This window comes from Callospermophilus lateralis, chromosome 9, assembly GCF_048772815.1.
Source record: "Callospermophilus lateralis isolate mCalLat2 chromosome 9, mCalLat2.hap1, whole genome shotgun sequence".
Lineage (NCBI taxonomy): Eukaryota > Metazoa > Chordata > Mammalia > Rodentia > Sciuridae > Callospermophilus > Callospermophilus lateralis.
The window spans coordinates 107,238,092-107,263,158 of NC_135313.1; the positions used below are offsets into that span (position 1 = coordinate 107,238,092).

General features: G+C 39.8%; 2 protein-coding genes across 2 annotated transcripts in view; both read right to left on the reverse strand.

Annotated features, from left to right (window-relative positions):
* Positions 1–102, reverse strand: part of Lypd1 (LY6/PLAUR domain containing 1) — a 36,021-nt gene extending 35,919 nt beyond the window's left edge. The window contains exon 1 of the mRNA XM_076866673.1: positions 42–102. Within this exon, the coding sequence (XP_076722788.1) occupies positions 42–102 (61 nt within the window). The remainder of the gene's footprint in view (positions 1–41) is intronic.
* Positions 103–2,964: 2,862 nt separating this feature from the next.
* Positions 2,965–25,067, reverse strand: part of Nckap5 (NCK associated protein 5) — a 795,495-nt gene continuing 773,392 nt past the window's right edge. The window contains exon 16 of the mRNA XM_077110321.1: positions 2,965–3,243. Coding sequence (XP_076966436.1) covers positions 2,965–3,243 — 279 coding nt within the window. The remainder of the gene's footprint in view (positions 3,244–25,067) is intronic.

Consider the following 25,067-nt stretch of genomic DNA (forward strand, 5'->3'; position numbering starts at 1 on the left):
GCAGTGGCTGTGGCTGCTGAAGCTTCTGGGGCCCTTGCTGCTGCCGCCTTGGCGACTGCTGCCGCCGAGAGGAGCCGCAGGTGTCGCCCGCGGCGCCCGCATCGCCCGCGCAGGGGCTCCTAGCTGCGGGTCCCGGACTCCTCTTGCTAGCGCTCCCGAGCCGAGAGCGGCGCCTGTGGAGTTGGCGGCTGAAGCTGAAGAACTACTGGCGATCCAGAGCACCCAAAAAAGTCTCGCCTTTTTCTCCCCTCCACCCACTCCAGGCACCACGTGACGGCTGCCGAGTTGGGGTGGGGGTGGCGGGAGGGGAAGGCTGGGACCGTCTGTGTCCCCACCTCCTTCCTTTTCTCCCGCCTCCGCGCGTTCCTGGGAAAGGGTAGCCTAGGATTTGAGAAGGACCCTAGTTTTCAGAGGCTGGGAGACCGGAGGAGGGGGACCCGTGAGGAGGGAGCAGCAGGTGCCGCGGGGACCTGCGCACCGCGGACTGTGGGACCTAGGTGGTGAGGGTTAGAAGACAGTGTCCTGGGCTGGACCTCCCGCGTCCTGTGCTCCGCTGGCTAATAACCACTAAGCCAGCAACTGGTTCTGGACCACTCAGCCAGAGCACCGATGTCACCGCCGCCCGGGGCGACTGGCCTCGGCTGGGGAGGTGAATATTCTCCTGTACCCCGCAAAGTTGCACATCTACAGAATCCCTGGGGCGTCCCGTTTCGTATCGCTCCCTTTTCCTCCGAGAAGCCCCTCCTGGATTCTCATTACCGTTCTTCTTCCGCCATATGGGTGGGAGTGTGGTGAGGACCCTGCAGTGACAGGCGCGATTGCCCTCCAGCAGCACTCTCCCGGCTCACCTGCACGCACAGCCGGAGGGTGCCTTGACACTGCCCGAGTCCCCTAATCCAGGGGAAGGCTGCCTCGGGGACAACTATTGAGATCCATACCACCAGAAAGCAAATCAGAGTGAAGAAGAGGATTTCTCTCTTCCATCCTCTCCCTCCGGAAGGCCAGGCAGCTTCATTCTGCTCCGCAAAACCACGAATTATTAGTATATATTCGGTAAGACACCCTCTCTACCCAGGGCTTGACCTCCGGATCCCCCGCCCGAGCCCCAGCCATTTCTCTTTTGGTCAATGCCAAACGACCCACCTTGTGTATTCCCGGGCGCCACGGTGCTATTTTTCGCCTTCCTTGTCGAGCTTTGCAGCAGGTGGTGCCGGAGCCCCGCTTTCCTGCCCTCAGCTCATGGTGCAACACCCCCCTCCACCCCGCCCCGCGCCGCCCCGAATCCCGCTGGTTCCCACTCCTTTATCCCCAATCCTTAGGGAGCATCCTTTTCTGTGGAGATACCCTCTGAAGCTTTGCCCCTCTTCTCCTCCTGCTACGTCTTGGGGGAAGCGCTCAGGCTAGGACTCAGATCATTTATTTCCCCATCCTGCCAGCAGAGCGGGTCTGGAAATGGGCATAAATGACTTTCTTGTAATTCTTCTGCAGAGATCGTTCCGTATCTGCCTCAGGGCCCTTCTTTCCCTTTGCCCCCCTCTTCCTTTCATTTCTAGTTGGTTAACCCCTCTGGGAGACTGAAACGTTTTGACCATTACTCGCCTGTCTGCAGACTCTGATCTTACAATTGGCTGAATTGCTATCACGGGAGCAAAAGGGCCAGTTTATTTATTCCTTCGGGGAATCCACCCTTGGAACGCGTGTTAGTCAGGATTGAAATAACTGATTGTGCCAAAGGGTCCTAGAACAAGTTCTTTCCAGCTTTCAGAGTGTGCAATTGTGATAGGACTTTTATTCAGAAATGAAACAAAGGGATTTTTAAAAGTCTGAAAGACAAGGGCACTTTACATAATTTTCATTAAAGGTAACAAAATTCAAATATAACAAATTGCACAAATTAACAAAATAACACTGATCATACAATATCCTTTAAAGAAACAAGTGTGTGCTAAAGTAACCATATAGATCCTAAAAATATTTCTATTATGCCTAGTTTACAAGCTCCTGTACAAAAGCAATTATAAATAGTTCACATCTAGAAAAAATACACATAACCTTTAAAATAGAATTTATCCTTACATATAAACAGTCTTTGTAGAAAAAAAAGAATATTAAAAGTAAGAATTTTTTATAGCACCAACCATTTTATGTTTTAAAAAGTGAACATGGCAAATAGGAATTTGCTTTCATTTTGAGAGTACTCAGATTTTAATAAAAAGAGCAAGAAGATAAGATCAGCAAATACTACTCAGAATCAGAGAGAAGCACTGAGTAGAAGAGGATGTAAGGAAATGTTTGGAGGGAAACCTGCTATTGGAATTAGGGTTAGATTGCTACTAGATTCAGTGTCACACTTTATTTTTCAGGAAAGGCAGAATTACACTTATCCCTATGACTTGAATCTCTCTGGCAATACTTTTGAAATGATGGTAGAATTAAAATTTCTATCAAAATGATATTGTAAGATAGAGATTACCATGATCCCTCTGTTTTTTTTTTCCATAGGCCTTGTTTTAGGTGTACCCACAAATAATTTGAGGACTAGAACAATGAACTTCACAAAATCTTTAGTCGAAATTTTAAAAAATATATATATTATCATCCACTTCTAAGACTTAGTACATCAATTCAAGAGCATGGCACTGATTCCATTTATTGCTATCATTTTTCCTCCTACAAATATAATTTCTCTTCCAAAACATTTACAACTTCTGTACAAGTATACGAAAAAAGTGCAAAATTAAGAAGTCTGTATCGTGTTTACTTTTTAATCCTCTTGAAACACAATAAATGGAGTTGTTCTTTATTGCCCTACCAGAGACATATGCTCTGCTGGGTCGCCTGCTGTGAATGTGACAAGGTAGACTCTGGAGTTGCTATAGTTTATGGTTATCTCTATATCTCCCACCCCCGCCCCATTTCCTTAAGTGCACTATTCCCAGCTGTCACTAAGAGGGGAAAAGTCCTTTATACATCATTTGAACCTTGACTTGCACAAGAAGAGAAGCTATCATATAAAGAATCACTCAAAGATTCCAAATTATCTACCCCAGGTCTATCTGAGCTACTTAAAGATGCCTCTTCATTTTTTTCTTTTTCTTCCTTTTGTCCTTCAACCTTGTTCAGAGAGTTCTCTTTTTCTAATAAAATCACGGTATTGCTGTTAAATTTATTGAATGACTCCAGGGAAATTTTAGATAATCTATTCTCAGAATCTTCTTTTGTTTCTTCAACTTGTTTCAATTTCTGCAATAAAAAGAGAAAAATATTAGAAACATATTTCTTTGGAAAATCAAGTTATCCCGTCCAATATTCAATTATTAGCTGCATAAAGTGTAGTTTAAAGGGATAGAGAGAGACTACAAGTCTTTAACAATTTCCCAGCATAATTAAGTGTAACAATAAAGCTAATTTTAGGGATAAATCAAGACTTTAATCATTTTACTGAGATAAATAGGCCCCAACTTGCAAAACCAGTTAAGTGTCATTTAATTTCATTTTAAATGGATCCATTTGAAATCTGTTCAGGTAAAGTACCTAAGTTTTCTTAAACAAAGTTTCAAACTCCTCTATTTTCTTGCTAAATATTAGTTATCCTTTTTCTAAATATGGATAAGGATTGAGTTTCAGCCAGAAGTTACAGTAATTTGCAATATAAAAGCATAAATCCCTTCAATTGTCATAAAAGTTAAGCACATATTAAACTTGTCAGAAGCACTGTTGTGTTTGCTGTTTGTCTCTTGATAGGACTAAAGATATGAAGATTTCAGAATGCCCAAAGGTGTAAAATGCAGGTTAACAGGTCTGCAGTTCAGTAACACTCCCTTCCAAAACATTCTAGTTATAGTAGTTTATACTGGGATATCTACAGGATGTTATTAATACCCTCTAGGACTTTATAAAACACTGCAGTCACACTCAGTATCATCTAGGTAAGCCCTATAAACATGAGTATGTTCAATTGCTCAAGTGACTGCTGAAATCAACTGAGGCACAGATGCAAAAAATAATACGAATGGAGGTTTTAACACCTCTAAAACATTTCTCATCTTCTCTTCCTCTTTCAGGAAAAACACAAGGAGAAAGCAGGGACAGGTGCTTAGAGATGACAATAGTTACCATTTATTAAGTATCCACTAGGTAAAAAACAAGAGGTTTTCTCTAACAGCCTTTTCACAAACCTGCAAAGTTAAACATCTCATTTTACTTAATTTTTTGATCCATGTATATATTTTTAAGTCTTATTTTACTTTTAATTGACACTTAATAATGATAATATATAGAGGGTACATTGAGATATGTGTGGTATGTGTGTTTGTGTGTATTTATGTGTGTGTAGGATGTGTAAAGATGAAATCAGGGTATTTACCACATTCATCATGTCAAACACAAATCATTTCTTTGATGTCAAAGAATTCAATCCTCTCTTTTAGTCATTTGAAAAATACAATGTTGTTAACTATTCTCACTCTTCTGTGCATTTTAATATCAGAACTTATTCCTCCTAATTGTAACCTTGTACCTCTTGGATGATTTTATTTATTTTTATTTTTAATTTTTTTATGAGTGAAGATATTTCAGTTTATTTGCTCATTTTTTTATTAATTAATTTTTTATTTATATATGATAGGGGAATGCATCACAATTATTTTACACACATAGAGCACAGTTTTTCATATCTCTGGTTGTATACAAAGTATATTCACACAATTTGTGTCTTCATACATATGCTTTGTATAATAATGTCCATCACATTCTGCCATCATTGCTAACCCCATGTCCCCTCCCTTCCCCTCCCACCCCTCTGCCCAATCTAGAGTTCCTCTATTCCTCCCATGCTCCCCCTCCCTACTCCACTATGAATCAGCCTCCTTATATCAGAGAAAACATTTAGCATTTGGTTTTTTGGGATTGGCTAACTTCACTTAGCATTATCTTCTCTAATTCCATCCACTTACCTGCAAATGCCATAATTTTATTCTCTTTTATTGCTGAGTAATATTTCATTGTGTTTATATAGCATTTTTTTTTATCCATTCATCTATTGAAGGGCATCTAGGTTTGTTCCACAGATTAGCTATTGTGAATTGTGCTGCTGTAAACACTGATGTTTTGACCCAGCTATCCCTCTCCTTTGTCTATACCTAAAAGTCTTGGACAGTTTTACAGATGAGGAAAGCAAGGCTCAGAGTGAAAGAACTACTTGCCCAAGGTTGCCCACCAAGTGATAGAATTTGAATTTCAGTCTGGGTGCCTTATCTACTCTTTTTATTTCCACCACACCATAGCATTACGGTGTGGTAGAAATAAAAGGACAAAATACTGGGCTTGTTTAGCCCCAGTATTCATTTTTGTTACCCAGATCTTTGAATAACATGGTGAACCATCTCTGACATAGTCAGTTCTGCTTCCCATTATACCCCATGCCACTTACAGTTATTGGATTATAAAGGTGCAACGAGGAAATTAAGTTTTGATAGAGGCAAATAGAGCCAAAGCCTATGGATTCTCACAACTAAATATTTAACAGAAAAGGAAAAAAAAAAAAAGCCAGCGGGGGTCGGGGGAGGGGTGAAAGTAGATAGATTTGGTGTCCCAAGGTGCAGGCAGAGCTTCTCTACTATGGGAAATGGTGTAATTCTACTGGAAATATTTGAAAATCACCCTGGAATTACTGCTTATTTCATTATATTATTATCGTGCAGAAGTATTACTCCTGGAGCTAATTTTCAACCTCAAATGGCTACCTTGAAACCATAGGAGGGCTGAGCAATGGATTCCTAGCTGATTACAGAAAAGTGATTCCATAATGAGAAATAACTCCATGCAAGAGCCCCTTTTTGGTACCGTGTGATTTTTTTTTTTTTTTTTAGGCATTTTTGCAAAGGATTATATAACACAATATTAAAAATACATGGAGAGTAGAAAATGCTTTGGAGAGAGTAAATGCTTACCTACCTTTACCAAAGTGTAAATGTACATATCCCTTTATGTAAATAAAGAGCATTCAATGAAATTTTCTCCTCACCAGATGTCTTATTCCTTTTTCTCATTCAAGAAACAAAGCATTTTTCTTGGGCTTTTCTTTTTTGGTTTGGTCTATTTGCATCTCAAATGCATTCAACAAACACTGGAGAAGTTACCACAAGGCAGATGGAAGGAAGATTTTAGTGCTGAGGATACACAGCTGAATAAAGTTGTGTCCCAGAGGGAATAATTGAGGTCCTGGAGGCAGGCGGGCCTGAGCTCCAGTGTCAGCTTAGTCTTTGCCCCCTGTGTGAGTGCATGTATGCTCTTTCTTCAGGTGTAAGTGGTGGTAAGGTATACCTGTATTTCAGCATCAAAGGCCATCTTAGAGCACCCTAAGGCCCTGACAAACAAGTTGCTCCATAAATGTGAGATGCAGTTCTTATTCTAAATAGTGGTTCTTAGTGTGGTCCACAGGCTAGCAGCAGAGCAGCATCACAAGGAACTTATTGAAAATGCAGATTTTTGGTCCCCACTCAGACCTACTGCACCTGAAACTCCTGAGACCCTGCAATCTGTTTTTAACAAGTTCACAGAGTGATACTGATACATACTAAGATTAAGAACCAATTTCATGAAATCCCTCCACTTTCCCCCTTTTTTTTCTATCTTCCACATACAAGGAAAAAACATGTAGCCCTTGACTAGATTCTGAATCTAGGTTTCTTATTTTGCTTAACGTTCTTACATTCCATCCATTTTCCCGCGAAAATAGAATTTCTTATTTATAATTGCATAAAATTTTATTATGTATATACATCACACAAAAATTCCCTGCTTTTCAACTATCAGCTCATATTAAGACAAAACAACAAAAATCAATATAGTTGGGTGCAGTGACTCAGGCCTGTAATCCCAGTGATGTAGGAGGCTGAGGCAGGAGGACCACAAGTTTGGACCTCAGCAAAGTAGTGAAGGCCTAAGCAAATTAGTAAGACCCTATCTCAAAATAAAAAATAAAAAGGGCTGGGATGTAGCTCAGTGGTAAAGTTCTGGGTTCAATCCCCAGTACTCCTCACCCACCCACCACTCCCCGAAAAGACCCAGTATGCATGGTAAATTGTGACCCTTAAATTGTCTGAGTTTCTGAATTGAGGATTTTTTTTTTTTTATGATGTCCTACATCCCACCCCATCCTCACTGTCTTCATTAAGGCCTAGCTCACCCAGTGTTAATTTGTTAGTAGTTTCTCAGTGGAGTCTTCCTTTAGCATCAGAAATCTCTAGTGCTGACTTGGGTTTCTCCACTGGTGCTGCCAGCCAAGAAGAATAGCACTAAAGCTTCTTATTTCTCTGCCTCCTTTTCAAAGCAGACTGAACCAGCCTCAACACTGTCTTGTCAGATGTCAGGAATTTTTAAACTTTTGAGGTCATGTAATATTTAAATTTAAATATTAAGAGGGATTATGGGGGCTGGGGATGTGGCTCAATAGTAGAGCACTTGCCTAGTGTGCAGAAGGTCCTGGGTTCAATCTCCAGCACTGCAAAAGTTACATTTAATCAATCAATCAATCAATCAGTGGAGGGGCTGAATTCAAACAGTGATTTGTTTATGATTTCTCTGGCAAACAGTAACAAAGTTGTGTGCTTCAGTTTGCAGCACCTGCATGAGAAGGGTGCTTTGTCAAGGAATCCTGGTAATGTTACCATTTAACTGAGCAGATCTGAGTGCAGGCACTTTGCTAAGCACATTGCAGGGATGATCCGCTTTCATTCTCACATCACTTCTCTGGGTGGGTGCCTTTAGTATTTCCATTTGATGATAAAGCTTGAGAAAGTTAAGTAACTTGTTTAAGGTTCTGTTGCAGTACCTAGCAGAGTTTGGATTTGGACCAAGGCAGTCTGCTGGCTGAGCCCAACCTCTTAACTTTTATCTTGGAAAAGTACCTAATGAGTATTAATCAACAGTATCTCTAAAGAGAGCATCAGAAATAAGAATTACAGAACAGCAATAAGGAGAAACCCAGTGAAGATTGGTGTTAGACAATGACTATGTAGGTTCCATAAAACATACCCTTTCCTTCACATATTGTGCTTCATCAGAATTACGCTAAATTAATATACTACATTTGTCACCTATAGGTGGCAACAGTTGTATGAATGACTTTTTAGTAGGGCTTTATTATTTTTTTTCCTTTTTGCACTTGGGTATATAAAAAGGGCTAAGCAGGCAAGATGAGAACATATTTTCAAGTTTAAAATAAATAGTCTCATATATTCTTAAAATATTTTCCTGTCTTTAATGTAACCATGGAATTATTAGTGATAATCCAAGCAAGAGACAGATAGTGACATTTCTCCAGAAATCTCTTGAGAATTATATCTTAACTAATTTAATTCCTTGTTGTCAAACAGTCAGTCAATCAATTGAATTTACTAGGTGGCCAGCTTTGTGCAAATAACCTGGTGGATTTGATTTTAAGAGGAAGTTTCATGGAAGAGGGTGATCTTGGAAAGTTTTTGAAGGGTACATAAATTTAAGATATACAGTAAGGAAGAAAGGAGGACACTTCGATAAGTTATTATCTATTATGCCTTTGTACGCCACTCTGCAGTCTACCTCAGAATTAGTGTACAGAAAGACAGTCTATCTTTTTACCCTTTTAGATTCTGTATTGGACAAACTCACTGTAAAGACAGAAATAGAAATGTCCACTGTAAGAGACTAACAGACTCAGGGAAGTATCAGCCCAGTATCCAGGTGATAAATACCTTTTATTTTCAAACTGCTTTCCCATCTATGATCTCACCATGCTCTTACATCAGCCTGGAAGGTGAGGAGGCTTGAGTCAGCTGTACTTTACATGGGATATTTATGGAATCTGTGATTCACCCAAATTAAAGTTCACATGAAATAAGACCTGAAAACTTAGTTTCCTGATTTTTTGCATAGAAATGCATAATATATATATATATTTTACAGCCAACAATAATCATGGAACAGTGATTCTGCTTTGAGTAATATTCTAACAGTAGGAAGGGTCCATTAGGTGGAGATAAAAGCCCGTGCCACAGGAATATGTGGATAATACATGAAATGATAACACAGTTGACAAACTGGCATGCGCACACACATACACACACACACACACACATACATACGTGACATACATGATGGTGTCAGCTTCAAAGAGATACATGTGTTCCCATAGGGAAAAAAGAAAGTGAATTTATGAACTAGTGCAATCAATTATTATTCTATGATGAAGCCTACTCTTTCATTATTTCAAATAACTTTCCATTTGTTGATTACATCTTGAAAATGCTGGTTAGTATATCTACTGTCAAATGTCAGGAAGAGATTCAAATCTACTTGAAAAATTCAAATCCAGTTATCACCCAATGACTAGAGTTCTTAGTCCAAACAAGTGCAAACAGAATTTAAGATGATTCTTAAATTCTCTAATGCTATGAAGATTTAATGCCAATCAATTTAAGAAAACACATGGTTGGAAAGAGCCATATTTATGAAGTACTGGGGTGAATGTCACACGTGAATTATCTCATTTAATCCTTACAGCAGCCATGAGACAGTGCTATATCATCCCTATTATATGAATGAGAAAATATAGATAGAGTAGTCTAAACACTCTCCACATACACATGGCTAATATAAGTCAGGATTTAAGCAGAAGCATTCTGACTATAGAACTTGGGATCTTAATCATTACAGATTACAACAGGTATTTGGAAATTAGTGTGCAATTCCCAGCACTGTGCTAATTAGCTGTGTAACCCCTCTGACTCTCAGTTTCTTTACATTAAAGTTTCTTTCTTTTAAAAAAAAAAAATTCTTCCCACTCTGTAAAGCTCTGTGACTCTAAAATATTCTTAATTGGGTGTCTTCTTTGCATCTATTATTGGAATTTGAGGTGACACAATAATCAACCCTAACATCCTTTTCCCCACCTTAGATCTCGGTGATTTGAAAACTAAACAAAAACATTGACAGGAGGCTAAAATGCCAGCTTTATCACTAAGAAATCTGCGACTGGAGGAAAAAGTTTCTATCTGCAAAGAAGTGGGTTTCCTAACACTGTGGTAAGAAATGGACAAACTTAGTAGCTAGCAGCCCTGGACTGGGGAATTAGTGTATAAAACCTATAGCACAAAGGAACAGAAGAGATTGTGTGCTTCTGAGAGTCAGCCATGACTCCAGAGGGAAGTGGGAAGATCCAGAGGTGGGTTTGCATTGCTGGTTCTCTTCCTGCACTTGCTAATTAAACTTGTAATTCACTCCACGCCAACCCCAAGAGGAGAAGTGAATAGGGAGAACCAGGCATACAAAGTGTGGTGTGTTATCACCGGGAGCTCCCCAAATTGGGAAGATGTGTCACCACAGTGTGTCCCCTACCACCATCCAACATCTCTCATTAGGTTCACTGTCCATTTTTTTTTTTAGTATTTATTTTTTAGTTTTCAGTGGGCACAACATTTTTATTTTTATGTGGTGCTAAGGATCGAACCTAGTGCCCCGCGCATGCCAGGTGAGCGTGCTACTGATTGAGCCACATCCCCAGCCCCATTCACTGTGCATTTTAACCAAATAGTCATAAGTGCATTAGGACCAAGAAGATGTAGGAAAATTTGGGTAGTGCAGTGATTTGGATTGAGCAGAGAAGCTGTTCCTTGGACAAAAACTTAGGAGGAGGTGATTCAACAAATGTGGAAGACAGGAATGCTTCCATTGGAAAGCAAATACATCAGAGGAGACAGTCTGTCTCATGCAGGGCTTTGGGTTGAAGTTGAAGGAATGATTTACCCCAGCACTTTTCTCATGAGCAAATCTTGGTCATTGGGAAGATGGATTTGGGGCAGAGTTTTGTGTTTTACTCTTGTTGTGGGGATAGGGAGGAGGTTTTTTAATCCAGGGTCTCTTAGTCAAAGATTATGCACAGCTCCAAGTCAATGTTAAGTGACATTTGCTGAGGGCAGGTCAACCCCAAGGGAAAAGATGCTGCTGAAATCATTTCTCTCTCTTCTCAAAGGCACTATTTAATTTCTTTCCTAATGCCACCTCTTACAGCACTCCTGGCAGAGCTACTTTCTGGATGAGACATGAAAATAGAATGACCTTTGGTGAGCACTAGGGACCCCTCTACATTTTTCTCAAGGGTTGTGGTGTTAACCCTCTTAACCTGGTCAAATTCCAACTTGGATAATTACTTTCTCTTGGTGTTCAGTTCCTCCTATTACCTCAACTGGACACATTACTCTTCACTTGCCCTTCTGAAAAATTAATGCAATGCATTGTAATAGAGAACCAGTCTCTCCACCCACCTGCATGCAGTGAGATGTGATGTGGCATGTGGGGACACTCTGCTTCTGTACTGGGATCTTAGAGATTCTTCAGTATCTCTGGGACAAACTGGTTGTATTAGGTGAAAGAGTAATTTTCAGCTGAGATGTGCTTTTATGGCTATATTAACTATACTGCGGTCCTTTACCATGATCAACGGCTTTCAATGACTTCTGCCAGCACCCCTGAACCCAGGGGGGAAAAATGAATTTACTTTCTGAGAAAAGAAAAAAAGAAAAAAGAAAGAAGAAAGAAAGCAGAGAGAGGTCAGTAGGAAGCTTAGGATTGCTTGAAAACAGTACACCTTGTGGAAAGGAGAAAAATGTGCTTCAGAGATAAACAATGCCCAGATCAAAAGGACCAAAGGGAAGAGAAGCCATTTTATCAAAGAGATGAGAAATGCTTCCATTTGTGAAAAATTGGAGAAGATACGGGGCCATGTCCCTCAGTGGGGGAGAAAAAGGAAGTACAAAGAAAATCACGAATTTTGCTTATGGCAAAGAGAAAGATATTTGGGAAGAATACAGGCATAAGATAAATTATGGTAAAATTGTTATATGAACATAAAAGGACATTTGAGATTTCTGAAAATTCTGACCTTAGTGCTCTCATTAGAAACGCCCATTTGAAAACTTAGATTTTTTTTTTTTCAAGTGGTGGACAGATCCACAAATCTAATTTAAAATATAGGTCTATCACCTTTAGCAATGCAACAGATTTGATATGTATTGGCCAATTTTATCTGAATGGGAAATCAGCACTACTTTATGGTGGCCTGGAAATGGGGCAAACAAACCAGCTCATCTTATCAGTTTGTGGGAGTGGCTTAACTAATGAGAAGCTACTCTGTGTTGCAGCTTTGTGTTGTTAGGTTCCTTTTTCTTTTTCAATCACAGTAATATTAACTGGACCTTTTATTTAGGGTTGAGAATTGAGCAAGTCCTGAGCTGGGAACATCTGAATTTGTTCATTTTGGTGTCAGGCTAATGATTCCACCTGAAGAGAATGAGAACATCAAGCTGTTCTGTCTTTAATTTAAAGGCACCATTATGAATAACAATAAATATATATGCCACTTGCCTCACTTCAAAGATTGATAAACTTTTTCCTCCTTGATTATCCTTTCCATCATTTTATGCCTTAAATATGACATCTCTCTGCCCAGTAAACTGCGCCATGTCTTATTTAGATGTTGATGCATTTGTAACATAAAAAGCCTACAAACTTTGTTAGAAAAAAATATAGCAAGGGAACATCTGTGTATTCTAACAGCATATAACTATGTCTTCACTTTGGACAGATATATTTCGGACTGTTCTTATGAGAAAAGAAAATAACATTTTTTCTTGAATCAGAGAATTAAAAAAAAAAAATGTTACAGTATATTTTTTTAATGGAAGTTTCTCCAAAGGAAAATCTCCAATATCATCAAAATGGTAGATATCATAAAATTATATCTCAAAGTGCTACGCTTGTTTTATGGGGCATGCTATGAGTGCCAAAGCAAGGGAACACATTCTATGCTATTCATTAAATAAAGAAATGGAAAACTTGGAGTTATTTCCAACAGAATTTGGTAGACCATTTAGGAGCCATATTGCATCACAGCATCCAATCTCTTAGGGATTTTACAACAGTCATGGAATTGAATGGGACTGTGAACTCAGAAAGGTTCACCCAGGGCACAATGACTTTCATGGATGTTAAGGATGTTGGATTTCCTCTTTCATGAACCATCCATCTCCTACTGCAATTCAGGTTTCAGTTCAAGAGCTGCAGTTTTTCCTTTGGATAAAATTCTTTGTCATATTAAATCCTGAGAGCAGGGGCAATACAGAATTGACCTCAACTATTGGTCCTTGATCTAAAGAGAAGATTCTTTGATGGGGAATTGTTTTAAAGACTCAGAAACATTCAATTTAGAATTGCTGCACTCCAGTTTATGCAGCAATTGAAAGAAGCTCTTGTCAGTACCCAGAATGGTACTGGGGCTGATAGATGAGGAGACCTGCTAGTTGGGAGAGTGCTGATGGAATCTGCCTCGATGCTAGATTCCATCCCTTGCTCTACCACAATATGACAGTGGCAATCAACATTTCAACTCTGGACAAGGACTTTAATGACTATCAAAATAGGGACGATGAGGCAAAGTTATTGCTCACATGAAATGTACAAGGATTCTTCAATACGAGTTACATATAGAACAAAGCTTCAGATAGATCACAAGGTGATCTGAAAATTACCTCACTGATTTACAAGAACAGTCTATGTAGCCAGCTGTTTGATCTGATTTTGAGTAACACAATTATCCCATCCAACTCAAAGTTATGTGTCCATCTTCAATCCTATTTTCAAAATAACTCCAGAGACTTGCTCAAGCTTCTTTGGATATTCACTCTGTAATATTCAGGTACATGTTTTCCATAGGTTAACTTGACTTTGTTAATCTTTCTGGGTTTAGTTACTTCCTAAATTCCACATGGAATTTTTTCTCTTTTCCCTAATTTCTTAATGTGGTTAATAGTAACCAGATTTTAAAGCCTCATTCTTTTTTGTTATGTGCTGGTTCTGCTTCTATGTTAATAGCTCATCTCGTCTTCCTTTCTATGAATTCCTGACCCAAATGGTCAAGTTACTCATTTGATACTGAGCGCATATCCCCTGTACTGTACAGACTCTTTTTTAAAAAAAATTAACCTTTATTTATTTATTTTTAGGTGTTGCTGAGAATTGAACCCAGGGCCTCACCCATGCTAGGCAAGCACTTTACCACTGAGGTACAACCCCATCCCCATGTACAGACTCTTTTTCTATCAATGCTGTTCTTCTCAAATAAATTCAAGCTTCCTGAAGACATGCTATGGACTTTATTCTGTTTTCTTCCTCTGACACTGTGTCTTGAACATCTTAGAGTCTCAAAAATGCCATTGCTAGACCTGTTTTCACAACATCATTTTTTTTTCTAGAGTTCATAGACTTGGCAATGTGTTCTTTAATATATGTGTTTCCATGATGAAGAGACACAATAAGATTTCACACTTTCACCTGATTTATAATAATGGCTGCTCTGTGACCCTGGACACACTAGCTGTGATAGGTCTTCTATATTCCAGGTTAGCACCAAGAACCAGGATGCCTCTTAGATTAGTGTATATCTTACTGGAGATACATAAAGTCATATCCCACAGCCCCCAGGTTGGGCACTGCTGCTCTGGGTCCCTCCAGGTGGGATTGGCCAGTGCTTGGGTGAAACTCCAGCTGTCATCACTTTCTGGAAATATAGGAGATAGCTAATAAAATAAGCTCATCAGGGGCAAAATATTACTGAAAATAGAAAAACCATGATGGATGGTGCACACATTGGATAGACTCTTTCCTTGAATGCTTCCTGCAGCCAGCAAGAATTATCTCATCTGCCCTCAGCCAGCCTAGGCAATTTGCTTAAGTCGAGATCCTATCTATCCCCTTCAGGCAGGGGAAACTTGGTGTGTGTCTCAGTGCTTCTAAGTGAGATTATAAATATCACACTGATGACATTCTTAGAGGCAGCAACAAGATTGACTCTTCAAGTGATAAACCTACAAATAATACTGGGTGTATCAAATCAAGAAATTAAACTGTAGAAAGATTAAATTATGGTTGCCTTAGTTCAAAATTCTAGTACCAGCTAGCATGCAGATGCTTTTTAGTCTCTCTGCCAGCTGAAATACAGTAGTCTTCTTATCTGTGGTAGATAAGTTCCAAGGCCCCTAACAGATGCCTAAAACCACAGATTGCACTGAATACTATATATACTGTCATTTTCCTATACATTCACACCTGTGATAAAGCTTAATTTATAAATTAGGCAGAGTAAAAAGTTAACAATACCAAAATGGAACAATTATCATAAAATACTGCAATAAAAGTTATTTGAATACCTTCTTAAAATATCTTACTGCACTGTCCTCAATGCTGTAAGATGAGATGATGCCTTCCAGATGAAGCGAATGGTGTGGGTATTCTGTGCGAGTGAGGCCTTACTTCAATTAATTGAGCAGAAGCACTTCAATACCATAAGAGTCAATTTGACAGCCTAGATGGCTAAGTGACTCACGGATGGGTAGTCTATACAATGTGAATACACTGGACAAAGAGATGGTTCACAGCATAGGCAGAACAGAGTAAGACAGCAGGAGATTTCATCACACTTCTCAGAATAATGTGCCATGTACAACTTCTGAATTGTTTATTTCTGGAATTTTTCATCTAATAGTTTTGGACTATAATTGGCCATGGGTAAACTAAAACTATGGAAAGCAAAACTGTGGCAAAGGGGAAATTGCTGTATATTTATTCAGCAAACGGAGGATTGCATTATCAAGGGTAATCTCTTCATGAACCACCTCAGTTGGCTTACTGCCACTTTATGAGGTTTAAGTCAGCTACCCGCAACCATAAAAATAAACTATTCTTTGTCTCACATGCACAGAACAATTTAATTTTTAAATTAATGTAAAAGTGAAAGGCATCTTGCTCCCAGTGAAGTATGTCTGCCCCACATGGCTGTGTAAACACAACTCAATTGCTGGGAGAATTAAATATGGATCAACAAAATCAATAGTTAATTGTGTAACTCAGGGTCTTTCATTTCAGATCTAATCTGTAAAGAAGGTCCAGGGGATGTTTGCTTTTGATTTTCTTAAAATATTATTTAAAACCCTTCTGTCAGGCAAAAGAGTTCACAGGGTCTTTACATTATTTCCATAAGTCATTTGGCATGTAAGTAGTCAAGGTCATATTGATCGTCCAGCCTCTCCAGTTTCCACTTTAAAATTCTATACCTTTCTCAGGCAAAGTGCTTCAGAGTGTCTGGCTTACATTTAGGCCAAACAAACTTTATTGCAAAAATAACCTGACACAATAAGTATCTTGGTACCATGTGTGATATTCCAGCTATAAAGAGTCTCTTGGTATATTTCATGATGATGTTCATGGAAGTTAAGCAGTAATCCACCTCCCAATCTCTCTGAATCAGTAAAATGTATATGCTGTGAAGATGCATGATATTTTGAGAAATGACAAGCAGCACTGTATGGACAGGCTGTCACTAAAGATGAACAAATATGCTACCCCTTCTGATATTCCAAAGGGACTAGAGGGAGGGGCTGCTACTTGAACGAAAAAAAAAAAATCATTCTAATCTCATTAGGCCACATGGATGAGAAGGGAAGAAGGGCAGGCAGGTCTCCTCTTGCAAAGGGAGATGCACAATATCATCCAGAGGACCACGGGGTAACCATCGGAGCGCCTTGACCCTTGTTATATTACAGTGGAGCTAAAAATGTAATGTTTGAACTTCTTTTCCCTTTAAAGTGTAACCTCTCATATAATAAGTTAAGCCGTGTGCTCTCTCTTACATATTGTTAGAAGCCTTCATCCATTTTGGGGACTGAAAGCAAAATAATTCTTGAAATAATGAATCATTTTTCTCTTGCCAGCTTATCCAGAAATCCTATGATTATTTTGCTGTAGCAGACAATGACCTTCTCAAAGGAGGCCTATCAAACGCTCAAGATAAATAATGAGAAGGTCTCTTTTTCTTGCCTCAAGCAAAAAATTGCACAGAGAGGAAATGTTTGCAAAAGCATCCATCGGTTCATCTCAGGCTGGGCAGTCGCATGCTCCAAGTGAAACAGAGCAGCTCATGTGTTTGTGAGTGACCAGTGGCCCCATTCAACAGGTCTCTGGGGGCAGCCACCTAAGGCCTTCGCCCAGCAGTGTGAGAAAGCGATGTTTCTCTGGTGGCAGGCGGGGCACATTTTCAACCTCTTGACTCATGAGCAAATTAAAGGAAAGGAAGCTCTGGTTAAGGACCTTTCTCAACAATCTAGAAAAATATGGTTCCAAATTACATCCAAGATGAATGGTAATGGATGTTCTCTTTTCCCTATATTTTCTTCTCCCCACCAGGTGGCAGATAGGGGGAGAAAGGATCCTTTCTTCTGCTGCTCTCCCATGAAAGCAAGGTTTTATAAAGTAGAGAGACTCTACTGTTAAAATAGCAATCTTCTCACGATTTAAGTGCTTTGGAGTTGCATGGGAGAACAGAGCTGATTTCCCACAGCAAGTCATCTGTCCATCCTTTTATGGCTCTGGCCCATATATCTTATACTGTCTGTGGGCAGCAGAAAATATAGATTCTAATTATAGAAGAAGGTATAAGATCCTTCCCAGTAATGAAACAGAAAGACAACTGGAAGATATGGGGTCCTCAAAGGAAAGGGGTAGAGGAGTTGGAGGGGAGGAAGAAAAATTCACTATTTCCTAGCAAGCTCAGGAATTAATGGGCTCAACCAAATGGCACCAATGACAGCACAGGGCAAGGGTAAAAGAGCAATCTCAAAAGTAATCAGGACACAAATGATCCAGATAGTTGCAGATAACATTGTAACTTCTCAGAAACATCTTGACATCAGTCAGTGGCATGCAGATGGCCCATTATTTACTTAGCCACCTGGGATGGCAACAGGTTGGATTTTGAGCCCAACAAGGCACTTAGTGTCTCGGTGTCCTGGTTCCCACACCTTCCTCTCTTTAAAATGTTCTCCCTACCTTTTGGGATGACCAACACCCCTTCCTTTCTGGAGACTTAGGTGGAAGGAAATCTCTGAATCATTTTCTGGCCAGGAGCCTTGGTAACTGTCCTCTTTTCCCTTCAGTACTGAGGTACCAGTGGCCTTTATCATGTGCATGAGTTGCCATGGCCCAGTCTCACACATAGGGACCATAAGCCTATTTATCTCTGTGTCCCCTGTGCCCAGGACATGCCTGGCACACAAGGAGTCAATAAATACTAGTGGAATAAAGGAAGGAGAGTCATTAAATTTATTCTCTGGTTATCTGTTGGCCTATAACTGTACCTTTCACCTCTATAACATCTTTTTAAAGCCTCTGAAAGTGACTGAGTTCCAAGGACAGATGCTGCGCTCTCTGGTGGAGAATTTTCATTTATTTTCCAGAGGGGGCAGTTAGTGTCTAATCACCGGAGGACATTTAAGTTTCCTTTTGTTTAGAAAATGGAGACGATCTCTTCCTTGGTAAATAGAAAGGAAAGCAGAATTTAAATTTCAGAAAAATTTGATAAATATACTACTTTCAAGGGGCATTTCAGTTGTCATGAACCAAGCCCCTTGAAATAATCAGAAGTACAAAGACCCAGCCAGGTAGGCATTAAGACACAATACCTGGGATTTAGCAGTGGGAAGCTAGACTGTATCAGTGGGGTCTTTAAAAGATCCAAGTAGTTTTATATAATGGAAAAACACAAAAACAAAATATCTTTACTGTGAATAGAATGAAATGGGAAACTGCCCTGAAATGAAGATTTGGAAATACTGGGGAGAACTTGAACAATGCTGATGCCCTTAAAGCATATGAGAGAGATTCAGAGAGGCCTGGTGTGACTTTAGTGGGGTCCAGCCCCTGGGTAGAGGACTGAGTGAAACCCTGGTCACCTGGGGGGTTCTGTGGCCTGGGCTGTTTCCTTAGGTGTACAGAGAAATGCACAGAAGAAGACTCACGTAACAGGTAGCAATTTTTCACACATCAGAACTGACACAGGATTGAGTATGGAAGGGGGATTATTGTCTTTTCTTCAACTCGGTGAAAACCTAGAGTTTCACTCAGTTAAATATGAGTGGGCTGGTGTTTCTCATTGCAGGATTCAGTGCCTATGATTCCTTTGCCATGTATATCTACAGTTCTCATAAGCGATTGGGAAAAATACTTTTCTTTAAATCAGTGTTAAAGAAGTTACTGGCAAGACTCACCTTAAATATTCGTGTTGGGTGCTACCAGAAGATGACTTAAACCCATGAAACTAATCCAAAGGCTGTTCCCATTGGAAAGTGACTAGGATAACAACAAGTCCGATGATGCTAAGCATGGGCACTTGCATGCGCATGCGCGCGCGCGCGCGCGCGCGCGCGCGCGCACACACACACACACACACACACACTCTCTCTCTCTCTCCTTTCCTGATGCTTTCAGAGGATAGCTACAGAAATTTCATTTTGAGCAAGGAAAAAAAAATCACTTCTTACAAGAATGTGTGAGTAAATTTTCGTCTGTTGGTCTGGGCCAATAAAGAGCTCTTGCTGTGAGCCATCTAGAAAAAAAATGTAGTGAAGGATTTTACACTTTATGTGGTCGGAATGTGATTAGTGATTAGCGCTGGTAGCTTTAGTCACTTGGGAACAGCAATCAGGGCTTCTCTCCTGCAACATTCAACCATTACAAAACACCATTGGCTCCCATCCCACACCATGATGGGATATTAACTAAAAATCTAATTAATCTGTGAATGAATTATGGCCTAAGAAATATACCATTTTATAATCAATTTTAAGAGCGTCCCTCACAGAAGATAAGATGAAGAAAAAGCTGTAAAATTATAAGAGGTTGGTACACTCTGCTCACTATGACTAATGATTTTAAGGGGGATAATTTTACAATCCATCAAATTTTTGTCATTTCAAAAATCATGCCTCCCAATGGATGCTGTAAATTAATTTTAGAATTTACATATTTATTAAAAATCGTATTGAAAACAGCAGGAAGTGAGCCTTATTTGAATAATAAAATAACTTGTTATTCTACTGGAGATTAAAAAATAAGAAATATAAAATATCTTATTTTAAGGTAATAGCCACATAAATTGCTATCTGAATTAGTTAAACTGAAAATTAATATGCACCAGAGGCATCGACAGTGGTATTAAATTTAATCTCTCCATTTCCATTTTGGGGGGAATGAAAGAATCCTTATAAGAGTAAAAACAAGGGAAAGATAAATGAGGAGGTGGGGACCAGGGCTCTTAGCTTGCCATAGCGTGGATATTTGCAGCAGAGAACAATCACTTTTGGGGGAGATACAGATAAGAAAACCCATGGTTTGGCTCTTGAATGGGGAAGCACTTGACTTTGTTTTAAAGGCTTCTTTCCAAAGAAATCCTCAACTTTGCTCCTCAAAGCCTGTTTGGCTGAATTCCTCAGCAGAATAAAGTCTTGCCCAAGACATAGAACATCTCAGATCTTCACTAGCCATGGGGCCACCACTGGGCTGGGTACCAACCAGTGATGACTTCAGGGCACACAGAAATAACCAGAAAGGTCATGGGGTCATAATTACTGGGTGATGTCACACTATATTGGGGTGAACACAACCCCACACTCTAACCTCACAATAGACTGTCAGCTCAAAGATCCGGCCCTCAGAGAGGAACTTCTTGAGTTAATCTGCAGAAAAACAAAAAGGTTACAAGGAACAGAGCTCATGTGTTACCACATGTACTCATCAGTAGAGTGGAAATAAACCACTTGGATGAAGTGACACCAGGACAGGCTTTCTTCAAACTCCTGGGAGAGGAAAAGGAATGAAAAGATACTTATTTTCAATGAATTTCAGTTTAATCATGCTTTTTTTTTTTCCCCCATAGAAGAGTCATGGTAGACTCCATTATCTTTAGGAAAACAAAAGACCCCTCACTCTAGGAGAGGGGATCGGCTCACGATTTTAGGTCTTTCAGTAGAGGGAATTTAATACAAGGAATCACTTACTCAAATAGTGGAACAGCTAAGACACTAAACGGGACAGTCTTGATCCACAGATTAATAGAGGCAGGAAGCCACAACGACCCCTAGGATGGGTGACAATGGCAAAAGTAACATTAGAGCCCCAAAGCTGGATTCCTCAATGGGAGCTGAAACCCTAGGTGGAAGGGGCGACCTGGACAGATAGAAAGTAGAGAGGAAACACCTGCCACCAGGAGCATCACAGAACACACAAATGCCTGTGTTCTCCCCTCTTCCTGCTGTCTAGGCTTCTCTGATTGCTGCCTATTGGCTGAGCCTCACCAGGAGCCAGAAGGAAAGGGAACCTAGGAAATGTAGCTCCTCTGATGCCAAGGAAAGCAAGAGAGAGGAGAAGAATGACTCTGAGAACAAACAGGCATTTACCAGAAGACTAGAGGATGGGAGGTGTGGGAGAAAGAGAGGACCCCAAGGTGACTTCAAGTTTCCACATCCTGACAGTAACATATAGATCTAACATTAACTGCGTATCCTAAGAGTTATGCCTACCCTGTTAGCAAAGGGTATGTATAACTATATGTTAATGATATAAAAATAGGCCTAATATATATGCTTACATGCATATAAATCCTAAGCAAGGATGTCGGATAGCTGTCATCTCAAGTGTGACCTGTAGGCAGGGGTTGTCTGAATTGCTGTGTTAAGAAGTCTTCTAAGACTGTATCCCTGTTCAGAATGATTGATAACCTGTGCCTCTAGGGCCTGGGAAAGGGAAGTTGCCACATAAGTGCCAGGTATGAACAGGGTCTTCAACAAACCAATGACTTCTGCATAGTAGAGGCAGCGTGAGCCAAGCCCCTTACCTAGAGTGCCCATCCTGACCAATACAACCAACGAATTCTCTCTACTTTACTTCCAAAATATGACCTAAATCCAGTGAGTCTTCACCATTGGATTTTTTTGCCCCTATCATTTCTTGGCGGGGTGACCACAATGATACCCTAGCTCTGCTTCCACTCTTGCTTTCTAATAGCCTGTTCTCCATACAGAAATCACCACAGAAACTGTTAATTGGCTCACATCACTCCTTTATTCAAATCCTCCCATGCTTTTCCTTTGCTGAGAATGAAGCTAAAGTTCTTCCCACAGTCTACAATATCCTATGTCTCTGGATCCTGGATTCTTCTCCATCTGTCTCTTTCCTTGCTATCACTCTGCTCCAGCCATAATGCTCCAGGGACACATCAAGCATGCCTCTTCTTTGGGTCCTTGTACTTGTGAAACTCTCTGCCTCCTCCTTCAGACAGTCACATTGCAATGTTTCACCTCTTTGAAAGCTCTGTTCAAATTCCCCCTCTTCAGAGAGACATTCAGAGGCCCTCTCTCCACAGTGGTGCCCTAGTTATTTCCCATCTACTTGCTCTGCTTGATTTTTAAATATCATACTTCATTACTTGACATCATGGAGTCATCCCTCAGTACCCACAGGAATGGGTTCCAGGACTGCCTTGTATATACCAAAATTGGTGGATGCTCAAGTCTCCCTTGTATAAAATAGTGCAGTATTTGCCCATAACCGATGCATATCCCATGTATACTTTAAATCATTTCCAGATTACTTGCGATATCTTACACAGTGTAAATGCTATGTAAATAGTTGTTACACTGCATTTTTAGGGAATAATGATAAAAAAAAGTCTCTGTGTTCAGTGCCGATGTAAATTTTTTTTCAATTTTTGACCATAGTTGTTTGAATTTCCAGATGTGGAACCACAGATATAGAGGCTGACTGTATGACATCTTCTTTATTATGTTTATATAAAATACGAAATCCACAAAGGCAAGGACTTTCTTTTCTAACTAGCTCTATCTACAATGTCTATAATGATGCCTATTAAATAGTAAGAACTGTACAAATAGCCTTGAAACAATGAACAATAAATGATAAACCTATATCACACTGTAAAACAAGGAATAGCAAGAACTAATTAGTTGTATTAGAATAAGAACAAACAATATAAGCACTTTCCTAATTAAACCAATACATGTGTTTACAATGAAAACCCACTGCAAAGCAGGAAGTTGCTTGGTAGTTTTGTCACAAGCTGTTAAAAAGTGGACTGTCACCAGTGAGAAGGAGCATGCTTATATTCCCCTGTTTTTTATTTTTGTTTGTTTTTTATTTTGTTTTTTGCATGGGTACCATGGATTGAACTCAGGGGCACTCGACCATGAGCCACATCTCCAGTCCTATTTTGTATTTTGTTTAGAGACAGGATCTTAGTGCCTCACTGTTGCTGAGGCTGACTTTGAACTCCAAGATCCTCCTGCCTCAGTCTCCAGAGCTGCTGGGATTATAGGCGTGCACCCTGAAATCATCCCTGACACCCCTTTTCAGGCACTGTTTCTTGTTACCTATGTTTAGAGGACTTTCAAGGGATATGGAACTACTACTTTAAAATTTTCAGTGTGCCAAAATGGACTAAATAGTTTATAGATGAAGTCTTTTGGTTTGCTTGTTTGTAATTAAATATAATCTAGAAAAATATGTGTCTGCAATGTCCAGGGTTATTGTCCTAACAAGTACTTTTGGCCACAAATTACAGCTAGGAGTGTTCACTTGTCAAAGGCATATAATGTTGACAATATTCCAAGAACTCAACAGGTCAAAGCTGCTTTCTTCCTGCTGAAGTTAAAAGTCATATTCATTCTTCTATCTTCCCATGCTCTGCTTTTTTGGCTTAGTCTTGTGGGTTGAATTTGGATCTTCTACAAAGATTTGTTGAAGTTCTTAGCCCCTGATACCTGTGAATGTGATTTATTTGGAAATAGGCTCTTTGGAGAAATAATTTAAGATGCCACTAAAGAAGAACCAGACCAGAGCAGGTGTGTCCTCAATGCACCGTAACTGATGTCATTGTAGAAAGAGGGCAAGAGACAACCAGAGATGCACGGAGGAAGATGACAGGAAGACACTCAGACGCAGGGGAGACTTGCCTTGGTAAGACATAGACTCACGGAGAGAAGTCAGACAAGTGATGACAGATCAGAGACAGAGTCGGGCAGTATTGCATGCCAAGGAACACCCAGGATTGCCAGCAACTACCAGAAGCTAGGAGAACAAGCATGGCCCTGCCAGCATCTGCGTGCAGACTTCCAGCTGCCAGAAATGTAAAAGATTACTTCACATGGTAAGCCTCTCTGTTTTTGCACTTCATTAGAGTAGCACTAAGAATCTCGTACAGATAATCTCCAGAATACCTACTGGCATTAACAGAAGGCACTTTAAGACACTAGAGTTACACGCTGTATAATTATATTATTCGTACCTTTTTTTTTAATGACGGGGAAAAACACAAAGTTTTGGTTTATTTATTTATTTATTTTTTAATTTTCAGCCTCTTTTCTTTATTGAACTTAAAAATGAGATACTTGAAGATATAAATTTTTGTTAAATTCTGCCATTTGAAATTATGATTACATGAATTCTGTAAAATAAAAAAAAATACTTCATTTGAAAAGGAAAAGTAATCAGGAAGGAAATGAAGTTATATTTAGAGTCTCGGGAAGCAGTGGAATACAACATTTCACGAGGAGTTTCTTCTGCTGTGTGTATTAGCCCACTGGCTGTGCTAATGTGCTGCTCTGTTCCCCCTGTTTGCCTCCCCCCCCCACCAGCGGTAGGAAGATTGTAATCAACATTTTCTTGCAAATGTGCCTTGGCTCAAAACTCTTTAAAAAAATTTTAGTCTCCAGGTTTTCTTTTCTTTGAAAATAAATTCAAATTCAATTACCTAGTGAAATTGTGAAAATGCTGGAGTTAGGCCCAGGATACTGCCAGCTGGCATTTCTCCCCACTATATGCTAGGGAAATACACCTGGTGGGCTGTGGCTATAAATGGCTAACATCCTTTTTTTCTTGCTTAGAGATGACATCTAAACAAGGGAGTGAGTTAGACTCAGTTAAACTCATGCCAACGGGGGAGCCATCTGGCATAACGAACAGCACAGGACCAACTCTTCATTTTAATAACTTCTCTAAAGCCAAGCAAATGTGAATGGTTCTTTATTATTGGGTGATAAAATTAAATTGGGGGAAAAATTGGGGTGAAGGCTGAGCTCACTCATCATCCCCCAGTCTCTGTCATAATTCTTGTCTTGGTCTGTTCTGGT